Below are 19,171 nucleotides of genomic sequence, written 5' to 3' on the forward strand. Positions count from 1 at the left end.
TGTAAAAATTGGCCTGGTCATTAACGTGCAAACCACCCTTGGGGTTAACGAAAATAAAGTCAATGTTCGGAGTGGCCATCACAAAGCCCTGATCTCAATCCTGTTGATAATGTATGGGCAAAGCTGGAAAGTCTGGTACGAGCAAGGCAACCTTTAAGCCTGGATTAGATACACCAGTTTTGTCAGGGTGAATGGGACCAAATTCTGACCAACTATTTTGAGAAGCTTGTGGAAGGATTTCCCAAAGTCCGTCCCAAGTGATTCAGGTTAACCACTTAACGACCGCCGATACGCCTTTTAACAACGGCAGTTAAGGGTACTTAAACCACAGCGCCATTAATTAACAGCACTGTGGAAAAAATGTATAGTGCCCCCCAGAGTCTGAATTTCTCTGGAGTCTCGTCTACCGGGGGTAGCTGAGGCCCCAGAGAACATGATTCGAGTCATTTGTTACAGACCCCGGTGTTGCAATCGTGATTAGGGTTAGCAGTGTTTTGGGGTTAGGTTTGTGGGTAGGGTTAGGGTCGTGATTAGGGTTAGCAGTGTTTTGGGGTTAGGTTTGTGGTTAGGGTTAGGGTTGAGATTAGAGTTAGGTGTGTTTTGGGGTTAGGGTTGGAGTTATAATTGGGAGGTTTCCACTGTTTAGGTACATCAGGGGGTGTCCAAGCACGACACGGATCCACCATTGATTCCAGCCAATTTTGTGTTCAAAAAGTCAAGCGGTGTTCCCGTGGCTATGGCTGTAAGATATGGCTATAATTGCTACAGCTGTAAGATATGGCTGCAATGGCTATGGCTGCAAGATATGGCTATAATGGCTATGGCTGTAAGATTTCGCTACAATGGCTATGGCTTTAAGTTATGGCTATAATGGCTATGGCTGTAATGGCTATGGCTGTAAGTTATGGCTATAATCGCTATGGCTGTAAGCTATGGCTATAACCGCCATGGCTGTAAGATATGGCTATAATGGCTACGGCTGGATGCTATGACTATGATGGATATGGCTGTAAGTTATGGCTATGATGGATATGGCTGTAAGATATGGCTATGATGGATATGGCTGTAAGTTATGGCTATGATGGATATGACTGTAAGTTATGGCTATGATGGATGTGGCTGTAAGTTATGTCTATAATGGCTATGGCTTAGAGATTTGGGTTTCCAGTGGGGAGCCTTATATAAGACCTCCATGTGCCCTTTTAGAGCATGACACATCCCCTATTTCAGAGAACTAGAAGCTTTAATATCTTTATATTGTCCCTGGATCTTGGGGTCTCTGACTACAAGAGGGGTGGAAATACTTTTTATGTCCAGCTGCTTTGGCCAGTAAGTAATTTATGCTTCTATGTACAGTGCAGGCCAAAAGTTTGGACACACCTTCTCATTTAAAGATTTTTCTGTATTTTCATGACTATGAAAATTGTATATTCACACTGAATGCATCAAAACTATGAATTAGCACATGTGGAATTATATACTTAACAAAAAAGTGTGAAACAACTGAAATTGTCTTATATTCTAGTTTCTTCAAAGTAGCCACCTTTTTCTTTGATGACTGCTTTGCACACTCTTGGCATTGTCTTGATGAGCTTCAAGAGGTAGTCACCGGGAATGGTCTTCCAACAATCTTGAAGGAGTTCCTAGAGATGCTTAGGACTTGTTGTCCCTTTTGCCTTCACTCTGCGGTCCAGCTCACCCCAAACCATCTCGATTGGGTTCAGGTCTGGTGACTGTGGTCAAATAGCCCTTACACAGCCTGGAGGTGTGGTTGGGGTCATTGTCCTGTTGAAAAATAAATGATGGTCCAACTAAATGCAAACCAGATGGAATAGCATGCCGCTGCAAGATGCTGTGGAAGCCATGCTGGTTCAGTATGCCTTCAATTTTGAATAAATCCCCAACAGTGTCACCAACAAAGCACCCCCACACCATCACACCTCCTCCTCCGTGCTTCACGGTGGGAACCAGGCATGTAGACTCCATCTGTTCACCTTTCGTGTGTCACACAAAGACACGGTGGTTGGAACCAAAGATCTCACATTTGGACTCATCAGACCAAAGCACAGATTTGTCCATTCCTTGTGTTCTTTAGCCCAAACAAGTCTCTTCTGCTTGTTGCCTGTCCTTAGCAGTGGTTTCCTAGCAGCTATTTTACCATGAAGACCTGCTGCACAAAGTCTCCTCTTAACGGTTGTTGTAGAGATGTGTCTGCTGCTAGATCTCTGTGTGGCATTGACCTGGACTCTAATCTGAGCCGCTGTTAACCTGCGATTTCTGAGGCTGGTGACTCGGAGGTGACTCTTGGTCTTCCTTTCCTGGGGCAGTCCTCATGTGAGCCAGTTTTTTGTAGCACTTGATGGTTTTTGCCACTGCACTTGGGGACACTTTCTAAGTTTGCTCAATTTTTCAGACTGACTAACCTTAATTTCTTAAAGTAATGATGGCCACTCATTTTTCTTTACTTAGCTGCTTTTTTCTTGCCATAATACAAATTCTAGCAGTCTATTCATTAGGACAATCAGCTGTGTATCCACCAGACTTCTGCACAATACAACTGATGGTCCCAACCCCATTTATAAGGCAAGAAATCCCACTTATTAAACCTGACAGGGCACACCTGTGAAGTGAAAACCATTCCCGGTGACTACCTCTTGAAGCTCATCAAGAGAATGCCAAGAGTGTGCAAAGCAGTCATCAAAGCAAAAGGTGGCTACTTTGAAGAATCTAGAATATAAGACATAATTTCAGTTGTTTCACACTTTTTTGTTACGTATATAATTCCACATGTGTTAATTCATAGTTTTGATGCCTTCAGTGTGAATGTACAATTTTCATAGTCATGAAAATATGGAAAAATCTTTAAATGAGAACGTGTATCCAAACTTTTGGTCTGTACTGTATATACTGGGGGAAGAAAGGTCCTATTTGGACATTAGTTACAAAAAACCTCTGAGTCACTTAAACCACCGATTATAAGGAAGATAACTAGAATCTACTAGCTTTACCAGGACATTATTGGTTTCAAGATCATGCCTTAAGGTACCGTCACATTTAGCGACACTGCAGCGATCTGGACAACGATGCCGATCGCTGCAGCGTCGCTGTGTGGTCGCTGGAGAGCTGTCACACAGACAGCTCTCCAGCGACCAACGATGCCGAAGTCCCCGGGTAACCAGGGTAAACATCGGGTTACTAATCGCAGGGCCCCGCTTAGTAACCCGATGTTTACCCTGGCTACCAGTGTAAATGTAAAAAAAAAAACCTACATACTCACATTCCGATGTCTGTCGCGTCCCCCGGCGTTCTGCTTCCCTGCACTGTAAGCGCCGGCCCTAAAGCAGAGCGGTGACGTCACCGCTGTGCTCTGCTTTACGGCCAGCCGGCGCTGACACAGTGCAGGGAAGCAGAACGCCGGGGGACGCGACAGACATCGGAATGTAAGTATGTAGTGTTTGTTTTTTTTACATTTACACTGGTAACCAGGGTAAATATCGGGTTACTAAGCGCGGCCCTGCACTTAGTAACCCGATGTTTACCCTGGTTACCAGTGAAGACATCGCTGAATCCGCGTCACACACGCCGATTCAGAGATGTCTGCGGGAGATCCAGCGACGAAATAAGGTGCTGGCCTTCTAGCTCCGACCAACAATGTCACAGCAGGATCCTGATCGCTGCTGCCTGTCAAACACAACTATATCGCTATCCAGGACGCTGCAACGTCACGGATCGCTTAAGATATCGTTGTTAAGTTGTTCAGTGTGAAGGTACCTTAAGTCTGTCTCCAATGCTTGTACTTAAAAGGTACATTTTGCAATCTCATATCAACAGGAAAGCCATTTCCCACTATGTTTCCAGACAGACTATCAGCAAGGGGTTTGCTCTAGACTTCTTTTCTGCCAAACTTTTACAAGTATGGCTTTGAATTGCATTCAGATATGATAAATCTTATCTGATGGCAGAAAAGGGCTTTAAGCAATAAAAGATAACCCCTGACTAAATCTGCATTGAAAGCCAGCAGCTGTATTATGAAAGGTATTTTGTGCCGCTGCCAATTTGATGCCTTTCTGCAGATTGGCTCGCAGGAATGTAGTGAGGGACAGAGCTGACCCGGGTAAGTCACACAGACTCCGTGGCTTTCTCTTTTGCACTATGATTCTGCTAAGACAGATTACTTGTGCTTATTTGAGTCAGGTAAGTCTTTGCAAGCTTCCCCGCCAGGCCTGGGAATTGAGTATATTGAGGAGCCATTCAGAGGCTTCTGACATAGACCAGTCTTTTATTGCATGGTGTTACATTCTGGCTAAATCCTTCTCCACCCAGTTTGTAAGCACTATGGTTTTTCTCTTCAATCAAAAGAGGTTATCACCTACCTTAATCCACGGAGCAGCATGAATTAAACTCCGCTATGTGCCCCAGGATTCCCAAAGAGGATCCACAAGTAGGAAAAAAAAATACTTGTTTCGACTTTTTTTTTTGAGTGTCTTTACTAACTTCTCTTGAGCTTTGCTGGAGGATTAACATCTAAAATAAGCAACCCCGGTGTTCTCATCAATGAAGACATCAGATGAAAGTTCACTTAGTCAGGGCCTATGTTTCTTCAACATAAAGAGGTGCCAGAGCTCCACAATAAAAAGATGAGCTCTGCTAGACTATGTAGTGAAAACATTCTGATCGCTAATCCGGATAAAAGATAGATTAGAGACCAGAAACAGACCCTTTTTAATTGGTTTTAGGTTTGTTAAGTACTGTTATAGCAACATTTTACATTGAAACTTGATGTGTTAATAAAAAACATAAAATAATATAAAATTAAAAGTACCGTAAATATCCAATGAAATTTAGCTATTTTATACTAATTATTATTGTTTTTCCAGCCTATTATGTTACCATTAATATTATTTTTTTTGCAACTCTTTACACCCACTAATCCGTAGTATTTAGCACGTATTTAGTGTGTTAGATTTAAAAAAAAAAAAAAAAATATATATATATATATATATATATATATATATATATATATATATATATATATATATATATATATATATATATATATATATATATATATAGTTAGGTCCATATATATTTGGACAGAGACAACATTTTTCTAATTTTGGTTATAGACATTACCACATTTAATTTTAAACATAACAATTCAGATGCAGTTGAAGTTCAGACTTTCAGCTTTCATTTGAGGGTATCCACATTAAAATTGGATGAAGGGTTTAGGAGTTTCAGCTCCTTAACATGTGCCACCCTGTTTTTAAAGGGACCAAAAGTAATTGGACAATTGACTCCAAGGCTATTTCATGGACAGGTGTGGGCAATCCCTTCGCCATGTCATTCTCAATTAAGCAGATAAAAGGCCTGGAGTTGGTTTGAGGTTTTGTGCTTGCATATGGAAGGTTTTGCTGTGAAGTAAACATGTGGTCAAAGGAGCTATCCATGCAGGTGAAACAAGCCATCCTTAAGCTGCGAAAACAGGAAAAAACCCATCCGAGAAATTGCTACAATATTAGGAGTGGCAAAATCTACAGTTTGTCCATCGTGAGAAAGAAAGAAAGCACTGGTGAACTCATCAATGTAAAAAAATCTGGGCGCCCACTGAAGACAACAGTGGTGGATGATCGCAGAATAATCTCCATGGTGAAGAGAAACCCCTTCACAACAGCCAACCAAGTGACCTACACTCTCCAGGAGGTAAGCGTATCAATATCCAAATCTACCATAAAGAGAAGACTGCATGAGAGTAACTACAGAGGATTCACTGCACGGTGCAAGCCACTCATAAGCATCAAGAAGAAAAAGTCTAGACTGCACTTTGCTAAAAAACATCTAAAAAAGCCAGCACAGTTCTGGAAGAACATTCTTTGGACAGATGAAACCAAGATCAACCTCTACCAGAATGATGGAAAGAGAGAAGTATGGCGAAGGTGTGGTACAGCTCATGATCCAAAGCATACCACATCATCTGTAAAACACGGCGGAGGCAGTGTGATGGCTTGGGCATGCATGGCTGCCAGTGGCACTGGGTCACTAGTGTTTATTGATGATGTGACACAGGACAGAAGCAGCCAAATGAATTCTGAGGTATTCAGAGCCATACTGTGTGCTCAGATCCAGCCAAATGCAGCCAAACTGGTTGGTTGTCGTTTCATACTACAGATGGACAATGACCCAAAACATAAAGCCAAAGCAACTCAGGAGTTTATTAAAGCAAAGAAGTGGAATATTCTTGAATGGCCAAGTCAGTCACCTGATCTCAACCCAATTGAGCATGCATTTCACTTGTTAAAGACTAAACTTCAGACAGAAAGGCCCACAAACAAACAGCAACTGAAAACCACTGCAGTGAAGGCCTGGCAGAGCATCAAAAAGGAGGAAACACAGCATCTGGTGATGTCCATGAGTTCAAGACTTCAGGCAGTCATTGCCAACAAAGGGTTTTCAACCAAGTACTAGAAATGAACATTTTATTTAAAATTATTGAATCTGTCCAATTACTTTTGGTCCCTTTAAAAGCAGGGTGGCACATTTTAAGGAGCAGAAACTCCTAAACCCTTCATCTAATTTTAAGGTGGATACCCTCAAATGAAAGCTGAAAGTCTGAACTTCGACTGCATCTGAATTGTTTTGTTTAAAATTCATTGTGGTAATGTCTATAACCAAAATTAGAAAAATGTTGTCTCTGTCCAAATATATATGGACCTAACTGTATATGTATATATATATATATATATATATATATATATATATATATATATATATATATATATATATATATATATATATATATATATATATATATATATATATATATATATATATATATATATAGTGGGCTTATTATTTCAGACAAGGAACTGTCAAAATATGTTAAAGTATCGCTGTCAGTTTATAAAACTTTATATATTAAATGTACTTCACAGTGTTACTGATTGGTGGTGGTCTGGGTTTCACTGATCTGTCAAAACACGGAAGTCCGCATCTCCAACATGAGACATCGAAGTCTGCATCTCCAACATGAGACATCGAAGTCCGCATCTCCGACGTGAGACATCCAAGTCCGCATCTCTGACATGACACATCCAAGTCCGCATCTCCGACATGACACATCCAAGTCCGCATCTCCGACATGACACATCCAAGTCCGCATCTCCGACATTAGACATCCAAGTCCGCATCTCCGACCTGAGATATCCAAGTCCGCATCTCCGACATGAGCTGCGCACAGTACAGTGTTGGGGATCAATAGTAAGTCCATGGCTCTGTTCCCCTCTGTATGAGAGTGAATGGTTGGACCCATAGATGTACTATTGAACCGTGCACCTCTCTGTGCGCAGACCTCATGCAGAGCGGTGTTGTGACTGAATAGAGGGGGACTCGGAACCCAGACTACCCCTCATCAACAACACTATTCAGAGCCTGTAATGTATAAAACTTTTATAAAATGACAATTACACTTTAAAGTCCTCTTTTTCATAAATTTGCGAATAATGTCCTAAGCAGAAGGCATCAAAAATGGAAAAAGTTGTTAAAAATTAGCAAATGACTTATTAGTTCACATTTAAAATTATTTTATTAAATGAGGAATATAACACTACTGCTCCCTTTATCTGCTCACACGCTGATACATCTGCACGGCAGTTAGCAATTAATCCCACTCTTCTAGCAGTTGTGATGCTGATAGTGCCCAATAGCTGTCCACCAACTATTTCCTTTTGAGCCTTGTGGACTCATGAATGCTTAGTTCACCTGGGCATGCATGTGTTTTGAATAGGGACAGTGGAGGAATCTGCTCTTAGACACTTCTAATAGCTGTGTCTCACCGGAGAACAAACACATCAGGAGTTGAAATCATGTCTGTTTCTTCTTGTCTCCAACATTATCTTTCAGAGAGGTTTGGTGGCTCCAATCACAGCTTATAATCAGACAGTCATGCTTTTACGTGTCCAGAAATCGGAGCAATCTTCTAACGGGGTTGCTCTGCAGATGAGTAAAACGTACTAAACTTTTTCTACAATGCAACCTCAGTGCTCTCTTCCAGAAAACATAACTTCAGACAACTCTCTGGCCATCGTAGGAAATCCGACCAGTTCATTTTAATGGTTTGCATCAGATTCTGGCATGTGGTCCTTGCTTGGAACTTAATTTCTAAGCTGGGCAGCCAGAGAATCTAAAAATCTAAAGAAGGAAAGTAATAAGTAGAGATAACACGTATGGGAAAAAGTATATGTGCAAATCTACATGTTGTTTCAATAGAACAGTATTTCCCAAAATCCAGTCATCTCGGACCCCAAGGCGAATATGGTTAGTATTGCACAGTATTAAGGCATCAGAAGCTGCCACAGGTTCTCACCTAAGCAATACTAAGGAGATCCTGAAAACATGATCTGTTGGAGGGTCGTAAGGCTGGAGTGTGGAAAGTACTATAATCGAGGAAGGGTTAACAATGGCTGTGTGACACACAACATCTGTGACACTGCTTATAGTATCTCTAGGGAAAATTATCTGACAGGTTAAACTCAATGGAAGAAGTTGTCGGGAAAGCAGCAGAGACCACTTGGTTTGAGGAGATTCAGCCTAGTATGGGTAAAAATCTTCTAAACTTATCACCCACATGCAGCTGGAGATGCCCCTCACATCCTCTTAAGATTGTTGCTGTGTCGTACCATGATCAACACAATCCACCTACTAATGTGCATAGCATGGTAGGCTGTAGGGTTCAACAAGTATAGACAAAACCTTAAATCACCTATGGCAACTAGTCAGATTTCATTTTCAGTTTTTATTAAAAGCTAAAAAAAAATGTGTGATCTAAATCTGTTGCTTTTGGAAATATTTATCTTTTTTGTTGCATCAGTTGTTACAGATGAAGACCAGGTATTTTATGAACAGTATTAAGTCACGGTCCGTAGTCATTGGTGGTAATTTCTTGCCATTAGTCACACGTTAATCTAATCAGTAATCTATTCTCCAGTCAATGAACATGGATAATGAATAATGCCTTTTCTATTTTCTTTATCTGTACAGTCTGTTCCTTTGTCGTCCTCAAGATTTGGGCATTATTACGATATGTCGAAAACGATGTCACAAGACATTCTGCAATCTGCCAAGACACACAGCTTCTACCTTCCCAATATAATACCTCTGGATGAAACATATGGGTAACGCATTTTTCATACACTTTCCATATATATATATATATATATATATATATATATATATATATATATATATATATATATATATATATATATATATATTTATAAATATGATAAAAAATATGCATCTCATTCAGCTCAGAATTAATCAGTTTGTTTTCAGTAATTTGAAAATGTGTTTTCTAATCCAGACAATTCATTTGATATACTGATGTGTCTTTGTACAGTGCTTTGACTTCCAGAAATACAGATACTTATTTTTTAAAATGTATATTTAAAAAAAGAAAAATCCTGCTTCTATAAGAATTAAGAGGCTAAGTAGCAGCCAGGCACTGTTAATAAAATGCCTCGGATTTAATTGTTTATCAGCAAGTGTGACAACCTCTATAATAAAAGTATAGGTTTTGGCAATTTGCTGTTCGAAAACTTTCAGACACGTGTTGACATAATGCCAAGGAGGAAAACCATCAGGATTGATCTCAGAGAAAGAAATGTTGTTGACCATCAATCTGGGAAGGGTTTCACGGCCATTTCCAAAGAATTTGGAGTACATTAGTCTTCATTTAGAAATATTATTCACAAGTAGAAAACATTCAAAATAGTTGACAATCTTTCTAGTAGTGAATGTCCCAGCAAATTCACCCCAAGGTCAGATCGGGCAATGCTCACAGAAATTCCCCAAAAACCCAAGGGTTTCAACTCAGACTCTAAAGGCCTCAGCTTGCATGTTAAATGTTCAAGTTCATGACTGTACAATTGGAAAACCAATGAACATGTTTGACTTGTTTTATATAGTTGCCAGAAGAAGGCCTTGTTTTATTAAAACACAAAATCATGGCTGCACAGCTAAAGTTTGCAAAGTTGAATCTAAACAAACTAACAAATCTTCTGGAACAATGTTTTTTGGACAGGCATGACCACAATGGAGATGTTTGGTTATATCGTCACGTGATCTACATTTGGTGAAAACCAAACACAGAATATCACCAGAAATACCTTATGCCAGCTATGAAGCACACTGGTGGAGAAGGGATGATTTGGCCTTGTTTCGGGCTTGTTTTGCAGAATCCAGTGTGAGTCCATCTATTCAAAAGCTAAAACTTGACCGAAACTGGGTTATGCAAAAGGAAAATGATCCCAAGACCACCAGCAAGCCTACATCAGCGCAAATGAAAAAGTAAAGAATCAAGGCATTAACACATCACAGTCCAGACCTCAACCCAATTGCAATGCTGTAGCAGGACCTTAACAGACCTGTCCGTAAAGCAATAGAAACAAAACCCAATGAACTTAGGCAACTTATAAAGAAGAGTGGGCCAGAATTCCCTGGTACGATGTGAGAGACTGTTAGTCATACAGGAAACTATCACTTCAAGTTATTGCTGCTAATGGGGTACACTTGATTTTTCATACGCTACTTCTGCATTCTGCACTAGTTTTTGTTAAACAGCCACAATGTAATTTGTCATGTATTGTTGTAAATCTGGGGTTGAGTTTATCAAATATTAAGACCAGATGTTTTTTTAAGTCCTGTTCTGGATAAACTGCAGCTATAATAACACAAAATGTTGTATTGTTGTAATAATATGCATGTAATACCCAGACCACATGCCACTTTTTTTTTAACTTGCTTAACATTTCTTTTGACAGGTCGCTGTTGTGGATGCCTTAGAGAGACATCCGTTCCCAATGCACTTCCATGTTAAGGATTCATTTTCCTGCACATAGAAGTCTGCTATGTTATTCAATATTGTCTTTATTAGCAGCATACTGATGTAGAGCCGTAGAAACCTTTTTAACGAGCGTCTGGAACTTTCCTAGTGTTCATCCTAAACATATGGCAAATACCTTATGTGTTCAGGGGTCTGATATATTAACGGGAATGTGACAACTGACTTATTGTGCCGATCCATCAGACAATGGTTCACGATTTCATCCATATGTCTTTAAAGTGAACCTGTCACCAGGTTTGGCCGATAAGACATACGGCCATCAACTTTCAGGGCTTGTCTGGTGCCTCCCATCTTCTTACGATCCCCGTCCTCCTGCTTGCTTTGTGTGGATGATGTGTCCCTTCTTCAACCACACAGTCCCATCGGCACAGCGCTCCTGTGTGGGCGTACTTTTCTGCCCTGTCGAGGGCAGAGCAAAGTACTGCAGTGCGCATGCGCTGGGGGCTCTTTGACCTTTCCTGGCACCTGCTCACTTCAGTACTTTGCTCAGCCCTCAACAGAGCGGAGAAGTGCACCTGCGCAGGAGCGTGATGGTGAGGAGATGAGTCATCCACATGAAGCAAGCAGGAGGATGGCATCCCAAGAAGAAGGGAGGCACCGGACCAAGAAGAGTGACGCCCATCAGACCAGACCACCCTGCAGGTGAGTATAATAAAAGTTATTTTTCTACTCTTGCAGGTCGGGTTGGGGGCTGATATACAGCATTAAGCATTATAGAGTGCTGTATATTAGTCCTGAAAGGTGATGGCCGTATCTCTTACCGGGAAAACCTGGTGACAGGTTCTCTTTAACTCTGAAACACAGTGATGTTCAGAGAAAAACATAGTTTAATAGCCTCCGGGGTCCGATCTGCGCTGGAGACTAGTTGGACAGGTGGGTCTCTAGCGGCTCCTGCCCACTTGCTTTTTTAGAGTGACCAGTCTCTCCCTGCGTATGTTTATAGGGCTAGACCTATGGCTCAAGGGCTGCATGGGAGGAGAAGCCACTGCGGCCCCCTGGTCAGACTAGCCTCCTGCGCAGATCGGTCCCTTGTGGCTATTGAACTGTTTTTCTCTGAGTGATAAAATGTCAAACATACATGTCTAGAATCGTGCAGCCACTTACTTATACATGATGCTCGTGGACTGGTCAGGTTCCCTTTTTATTAGGGGTAAATAGTAGATACTTGTACATAGGTTTGTAATACAGATACAAGTACCGTATGCATAAAAAGCCGACTAATATTGAAAAGCAGGAGAGCCTGCCTTTTGACGTATCTGTTTCTGGAGGTGTGGGGGCAATTTCATAAGCTTTCCTGCCAGCTAAAGCAAACAAGGTTAGTGCTAAGTATTTACCTTCTTCTTAACGCAAACAGCCTGGAAAGAGCTGTTAGGCAACACTACAGGCAATGTAGGACATGGACAAAGGTCGCAGCGATTCTGATCATCCTGTCTGTTAGACCTTTTCTGGTCTGCAAATAAAGCAATCTGTACACCTTTGGGAGATGGAGAAGGATTTTAAGGGTTTTATTTTTACAGTAAATAACATTAAGCCTGTTAACTGCACTTACAGATAAACCTTCCGTACATATCCCAGAAACCTCCTTATCACCTTCCCTTTCCTATGTTTTTTTGTTTTAAATATATTACTGGAAAAATACTAAGATAATCCTATTTTTTTGCCAGTGGAAAGATTGCTGTGTATTATGGTTTACTCCTTTTCATTTTGTCTTTGAGTGATAAAAGGACATAATAAATAATTGTGAATCAGAGTAACCATACCTCTTCCATTTTTTTTTTTTTTTTTTTTTTTTTTTTAATATTGTTAGTTTTAACTATGTGAATCAGGCAATTTGTTCAATGCATTAAAATGTCCATTAAAATGTGAGTAAAGCCCCATTTGCCGCTCCTATCCAGTCCTCCCTATTATTCCATATATATGGCACACAAACTTCGTTTTGCCTAATATTGTTCTCTTCAAGCAAATTTCTACCTCCAGACTCAGTTAGGCCGGTTTCACACGTCAGTGGCTCCGGTACGTGAGGTGACAGTTTCCTCACGTACCGGAGACACTGACACACGTAGACCCATAAAAATCAATGCATCTGTTCAGATTTCATTGATTTTTTGCGCACCGTGTCTCCGTGTGCCAAACACGGAGACATGTCAGTGTTCGTGGGAGCGCACGTTTTACACGGACCCAATAGAGTCAATGGGTCCGCGTAAAACACGGACCTCACACGGACATTCTCCGTCTGGGGTCCGTGTGGCGTGCCGGAGACAGCGCTACAGTAAGCGCTGTCCCCCCCACATGGTGCTGAAGCCGGTATTCATATCTTCCCTGTAGCAGCGTTTGCTATAGAGAAAATATGAAGAATAGTGTTAAAAATAAAGATCCATGTGTCCGCCGCCCCCCCCACCCCCTGTGCGCCCCCCCCGCTGGTCAGAAAATACTTACCCGCTCCCTCGCTCCTTCCTGGTCTGGCCGCGCCTCCTACTGTATGCGGTCACGTGGGGCCGATCATTTACAATCATGAATAGTCGGCTCCGCCCCTATGGGGGGTGGAGCCACATATTCATGACTGTAAATGATCGGCCCCACGTGACCGCATGCAGGAGAAGCCGCGGCCAGACCAGGAAGGAGCGACAGCCGACGGGGGACCCGGGTAAGTATTTTCTGACCAGCGGGGGGGGCGCACAGGGGGTGGGGGGGCGGCGGACACCTAAATCTTTATTTTTAACACTATTCTTCATATTTTCTCTGCAGCAAACGCTACTGCAGAGAGGATATGAATCGCAGCTTCAGCAGCTTCAGCACCATGCAGAGTGGGTACCACACGCTCCGTGTGGTACCCACTCGCCATACGGGCGGCACACGTGTGCCGCACGTATGGCCTCCGTGAGTTCCCAGGCACACGGACACGGATAACTCCGGTACCGATTTATTCCGGTACCGGAATTGTCTGGACGTGTGGGACAGCCCTTAGGTGTGAAAAAAGCAATCTGAATATAAGGCTATGTTCACATTGAGGTTTTTTTGAGGAGTTGAAAAAAACATCAGTTTTTGAGGTAGGAACCGCTTCAGAAAATAGGAAGGTTTTGGAGGAGTTTCTTTCTTCTCAAAGCAGTTTTGAAGAGTTTTTTCTTCCTGAAGTGCTCTCTGCATCCTTTTTTATTGGACACTTCCTAGTTTGGAGAGGTCTTTGTCATGATCCTCTTAAATTAACTATTCTTATGTCCTCTTCATGCGCTTCAGGTTTTTGAGGAAGACTTGGAGATGAACCAGTTACAACTTTTGCTGGCTGTGGGCTAATTAATAGTTGCTTTCTATATATAATCTTTTTTTTTTTTTTCAACAACTATTTTTTAGAATTACAGCTTACATTTGTTATTACTACCCTGCCATCCTATATTGCAGTATTAGGGTATGTGCACACATTGCAGATTTCCTGCGGATCTGCAGCGTTTTTTTTCTGCACAGAAACGCTGCATATCTGCAAGTGATTTACAGTACAATGTAAATCAATGGCAAAAATGCTGTGCTAATGGTGTGGAAAAATCTGCACGGAAAACGCAGCTTATTTAAAAAAGGACCATGTCAATTCTTGGTGCAGATCTGCAGTGTTTCTGCACCCATTGCATTATAGAAATCCGCAGGGGTAAAACCGCACAAAATCCTTAGGAAAACCGCACAAAATCCGCAAGAAAAACGCATCAAATCTGCACCTGCGTTTTCTGCCAAGAGATGCAGAATCCACACAGAAAATTCCAGAGGCAAATCTGCAACGTGTGCACATACCTTTACAGTAAGGGTACCGTCACACAGTGCAATTTTGATCGCTACGACGGCACGATTCGTGACGTTCCAGCGATGCATTTACGATATCGCTGTGTCTGACACGCTACTGCGATCCGGATCCCCGCTGAGAATCGTACGTCGTAGCAGATCGTTTGAAACTTTCTTTCGTCGTCTAGTGTCCAGCTGTGGCGGCATGATTGCATTGTGTGACACAGGTTGTATACGATGTGAGCACAGTAACCAACGGCTTCTACATCGCAAATACGTCATGAAATTATCGCTCCAGCGCTGTGTATTGCAACGTGTGACCGCAGTATACGACGCTGCAACGTCACGAATCGTGCCGTCGTAGCGATGAAAATGGCACTGTGTGACGGTACCCTAAGGTGCTATAATGTGATAAAACTGGTTACCATTATACAGTCTAAATACGGCACAGTGCAACCAGACCAGGCATCCAAGGAGTGAGCTGGCTCTCATAAAGTGATGATGACAAGGTGAGGGCCTCGGGGCTGCTGAAGCGCCATCCAGGAGCTGCCAAGTATCCACTAGAAACATGCGGCAAGACATTTATCAGTCTGATATATCCTTAATTTACTGCTACAGAAGGTGTGTCATTCTGGTGTAATTATGACGGTCTGCTGCAGCAATCAGTCCATACACTATATGGAGAAAGGTTTTGGGACATGCTGCGTAATCATTGAATGTAAGTTTTTCATTGGGTCCCATTGACATATGAGTATAAAATCCCGCACCTCGTCATGTAGTCTTCTTTGGCTAATGTTTTCTGAGAGAATAGATCGTTATAAAGAGCTCACTGAATTAAGGTACCTTCACACGAAGCGACGCTGCAGCGATAGCGACAACGATGCCGATCGCTGCAGCGTCGCTGTTTGATCGCTGGGGAGCTGTCACACAGACCGCTCTCCAGCGACCAACGATGCCGAGGTCCCCGGGTAACCAGGGTAAACATCGGGTTGCTAAGCGCAGGGCCGCGCTTAGTAACCCGATGTTTACCCTGGTTACCAGCGTAAAAGTAAAAATAACAAACAGTACATGCTCACCTGCGCGTCCCCCAGCGTTTGCTTCCTGACACTGACTGAGCTCCGGCCCTAACAGCAGAGCGGTGACGTCACCGCTGTGCTTTCACTTTCACTTTAGGGCCGGCGCTCAGTAAGTGTCAGGAAGCAGACGCTGGGGGACGCGCAGGTGAGTATGTACTGTTTGTTTTTTTTTACTTTTACGCTGGTAACCAGGGTAAACATCGGGTTACTAAGCGCGGCCCTGCGCTTAGTAACCCGATGTTTACCCTGGTTACCAGTGTAAAACATCGCTGGTATCGTTGCTTTTGCTTTCAAACACAACGATACACGGCGATCGGACGACCAAATAAAGTTCTGGACTTTATTCAGCGACCAGCGACATCACAGCAGGATCCTGATCGCTGCTGCGTGTCAAACTAAACGATATCGCTAGCGATCCGTGACGTTGCAGCGTCCTGGCTAGCGATATCGTTTAGTTTGACACGCAGCAGCGATCAGGATCCTGCTGTGATGTCGCTGGTCGCTGAATAAAGTCCAGAACTTTATTTGGTCGTCCGATCGCCGTGTATCGTTGTGTTTGAAAGCAAAAGCACGCTGCAACGTCACGGATCGCTAGCGATATCGTTACAAAGTCGTTTCGTGTGAAGGTACCTAGAGTGTGGTCTTGTAATAGGAAACCACCATTGTAACAAGCCCATTTGAGAAAGTCGTTCCTAAATATTCTTGTAAAATTACCTAATGGGATCACTTATTGCTGAGGAGCATAGTTCATAAAGTCATCTACCCTCCACGGACTCGAGAACTGCAGAGTCAAAACCTCCTCTGGGATTAACATCGGCAAACTGCGCCGGGAGCTCCATGGCATGGATTTCCATGTCCGAACAGCTGCATGCAAGCCTTGCATTGTCAAACACAATGTAATGGATCAGATGGAGTGGTGTAAAGAATGACGCTACTGGGGTTGAGAGCAGTGGAAATCGTTCTTCTCCACCTAGCAGTCTGATGAACAAGTCTGAGTTTAGTGAATGCCAGGAGAACGTAAAGTTTGTGACCTCATTGTGCCAGCTCTAGAGTTTTGGGCTAATTCTATGAGGATATTATTCTGAATTTAGACCAAGCCCTATAGTTCCAGTGAAGGGATATCTTAATAAATCAACATATCAAGAACTACTCTTTAGACGTTCCTGGTCACTCTGCGCTCTGGACTAAATCTAATTCAGTGGACTACCACAGACATCAGAACCGCAGAACTTTTCTTTCTAATAAATTGGTGAATGAGGGAATGTTTTGGGTAGTGTTTATCTCAATAAAGTATTTTTGTGTGCGTTTTTCTTTTTTTCTTACTGGTTTAGTAGTGGGGATGTCTCTGGGGACCACTCCATTACTAACTCCAGGGGTTGATGTCAGCTGTGTGATTACCCGGATCGGCAATTCTCCAGGGCAATCAGGAAGAGTCAGGCAAAGCCCCAAAATTGGTGCATCTAATGTGATGAGCCACTAATGAGGCACCTGTGGGCTGGAATTTTTAGGCTGGGAACCATGGACTTTCCCAGCCTGATAATATCAGCCCCCAGCTGTCTGTTTTACCTTTGCTGGTTATCAAAATTGGGGAGACCACCTTTTTTTTCATTTATTTAATCATAAAAAGTTGTCCCATAAACTCCACCGGGTGCAATTTTACAATATGTTGGGGGATGTGCAATTAAATGTCTGTCTGTTTATCTATATCTGTTATCTATCTCTCTCTATTATCTATCTCTATAGCAATCATTGCTGTCCAAAAACAAATGCCAAAAGGAAAATGCACATTGAAATTGCAGCAAAATGCGTGTTTTTGCAGCTTGTCCTGTTAAGAGATGAAGAAATGGTACAGAAATTTCTGCATCCAAATACTCAACATTTTCACATAGCTTAATAAGCCACAGGAGCCAGTGTGAAAATTGGAAGATTTATTTTTTTTATTTTGAATGTAAGTTGTGGTGTGTCCAACAAAAAACAACTGATAAAAATAGATATACAAATATATTTAACATGAAAACCTGATTTACACAATGGGTCACTTTTTGATGGAGCCAGTGAAATGCTGCTGGCAATCTATGACAGCGGCATTTACAATGCGCCGGGGGAGGCGTGTCATCCTATGCATCTATCGGCGCTCCCATGACGTGATCGCGGTGCGCTGAAGGGTTGCCATGACGGCCAGGGATGTGCCGGAAACCCCTCTGTCTGGTATAACCTATTCTTGTGAAAGCCAGCCTTGGCTTTTGTTGATAGGAGACTGTGGTTTTTGTGCTGTGTACCGCAATACTGTAACATTGCTGAACATAGCACAAGTGATTGGATGATTCCAGGTTCAAGTCTTCTAACGGGACAAACAAATATAGTGAAAAGTAAAAAAAAAAAAAAATGTATTTAAAAGTTCAAATCATCACCCTCTTCCACCAATAAAAATTAAGAAATAAAAAAAACTCACATATTTGGTTTGTTTGCATTCGTAAAAGTCTAATTATCAAAATATAAAATAATCCGATCGGTAAATGGTGTAACGAAAAAAAAAATCAAAATGCCAGAATTGAAGACTTTCAGCTACCACAACAATACGAAAGAGTGCAATAAGGGATCAGAACATGGTATCTACCCTAAAATGACATCAATAACATCATCAGCTTAGGGCACAATAAACTAGTCCTCACACAACTCCATATCCTGAAAATTTACTACGTTACGGCTGTCAGAAAATGGCATCACAAGCACATTTTTTATTATATATATATATATATATATATATATATATATATATATATATATATATATATATATATACACATACATTTCTGAATTATTTTCCACCACTTAAAACAAAAACTATGCATTTTTGTGATCTGCGTAATCTTACTGACATGGAGAGTCATATTTGCAGGTAATTTTTACAGTAACAAGATCGCTGCAAATATAAGAATCCAAAAAACAATTGTGGAATTGCCCCTTTTTTTTGCTATTTCAGTAATCATTGAAGAGATTTAGCATCATTGCCACACCTTTTCTTGCACAGGAGCTCGTTATATAATTACATTTTTGAATAGAGCCTTATGTCTACTACAAGTAAATAATTGCTCCTTAGTGTAAAATCCTACAGTGGCCTCTTTAACAAGGTGTATTGGGAATAACTTGACCACTCAACTCTGTAGCCTCCATTATCTTCAAGTGACACTTCTAACCTGTTTCCCCTTGTTTAGAAAAAACAGACAATGTGACAAAAGCAAAATTAACCTGAATGACCTGGGCTTGCTGTTTAGGTAGCATGACAATAGATAGATTCATTAGCAATCATGGGAGCAAATGACCGCCTGGGGAGTGACAAGGCAGGCGTCCTCTCACTTGTGCATATGTCTGAGGACTACTCTGCCTGCTAATACTGCGGAGAAACAAGGTGACTTGATCTTTAGCCAGG

The 19,171-nt window shown here is 41.8% G+C and overlaps 1 protein-coding gene and 1 long non-coding RNA gene across 3 annotated transcripts in view; one reads left to right on the forward strand and one right to left on the reverse strand.

Moving 5' to 3' along the window:
* Positions 1 to 19,171, forward strand: part of ELP4 (elongator acetyltransferase complex subunit 4) — a 552,864-nt gene that overhangs the window by 196,188 nt on the left and 337,505 nt on the right. For both annotated transcript variants that reach the window (XM_077288061.1, XM_077288062.1), the window contains exon 5: positions 9,037 to 9,170. In XM_077288061.1, coding sequence (XP_077144176.1) covers positions 9,037 to 9,170 — 134 coding nt within the window. The remainder of the gene's footprint in view (positions 1 to 9,036; positions 9,171 to 19,171) is intronic.
* Positions 7,570 to 15,812, reverse strand: LOC143806973 (uncharacterized). The gene is made up of 3 exons (XR_013221603.1): positions 15,742 to 15,812; positions 12,235 to 12,374; positions 7,570 to 8,187 (listed from the first exon to the last, which is right to left on the reverse strand). It is a non-coding gene; the product is annotated as an uncharacterized LOC143806973 (long non-coding RNA).

Source organism: Ranitomeya variabilis, chromosome 2 (assembly GCF_051348905.1).
Source record: "Ranitomeya variabilis isolate aRanVar5 chromosome 2, aRanVar5.hap1, whole genome shotgun sequence".
Classification (NCBI taxonomy): domain Eukaryota; kingdom Metazoa; phylum Chordata; class Amphibia; order Anura; family Dendrobatidae; genus Ranitomeya; species Ranitomeya variabilis.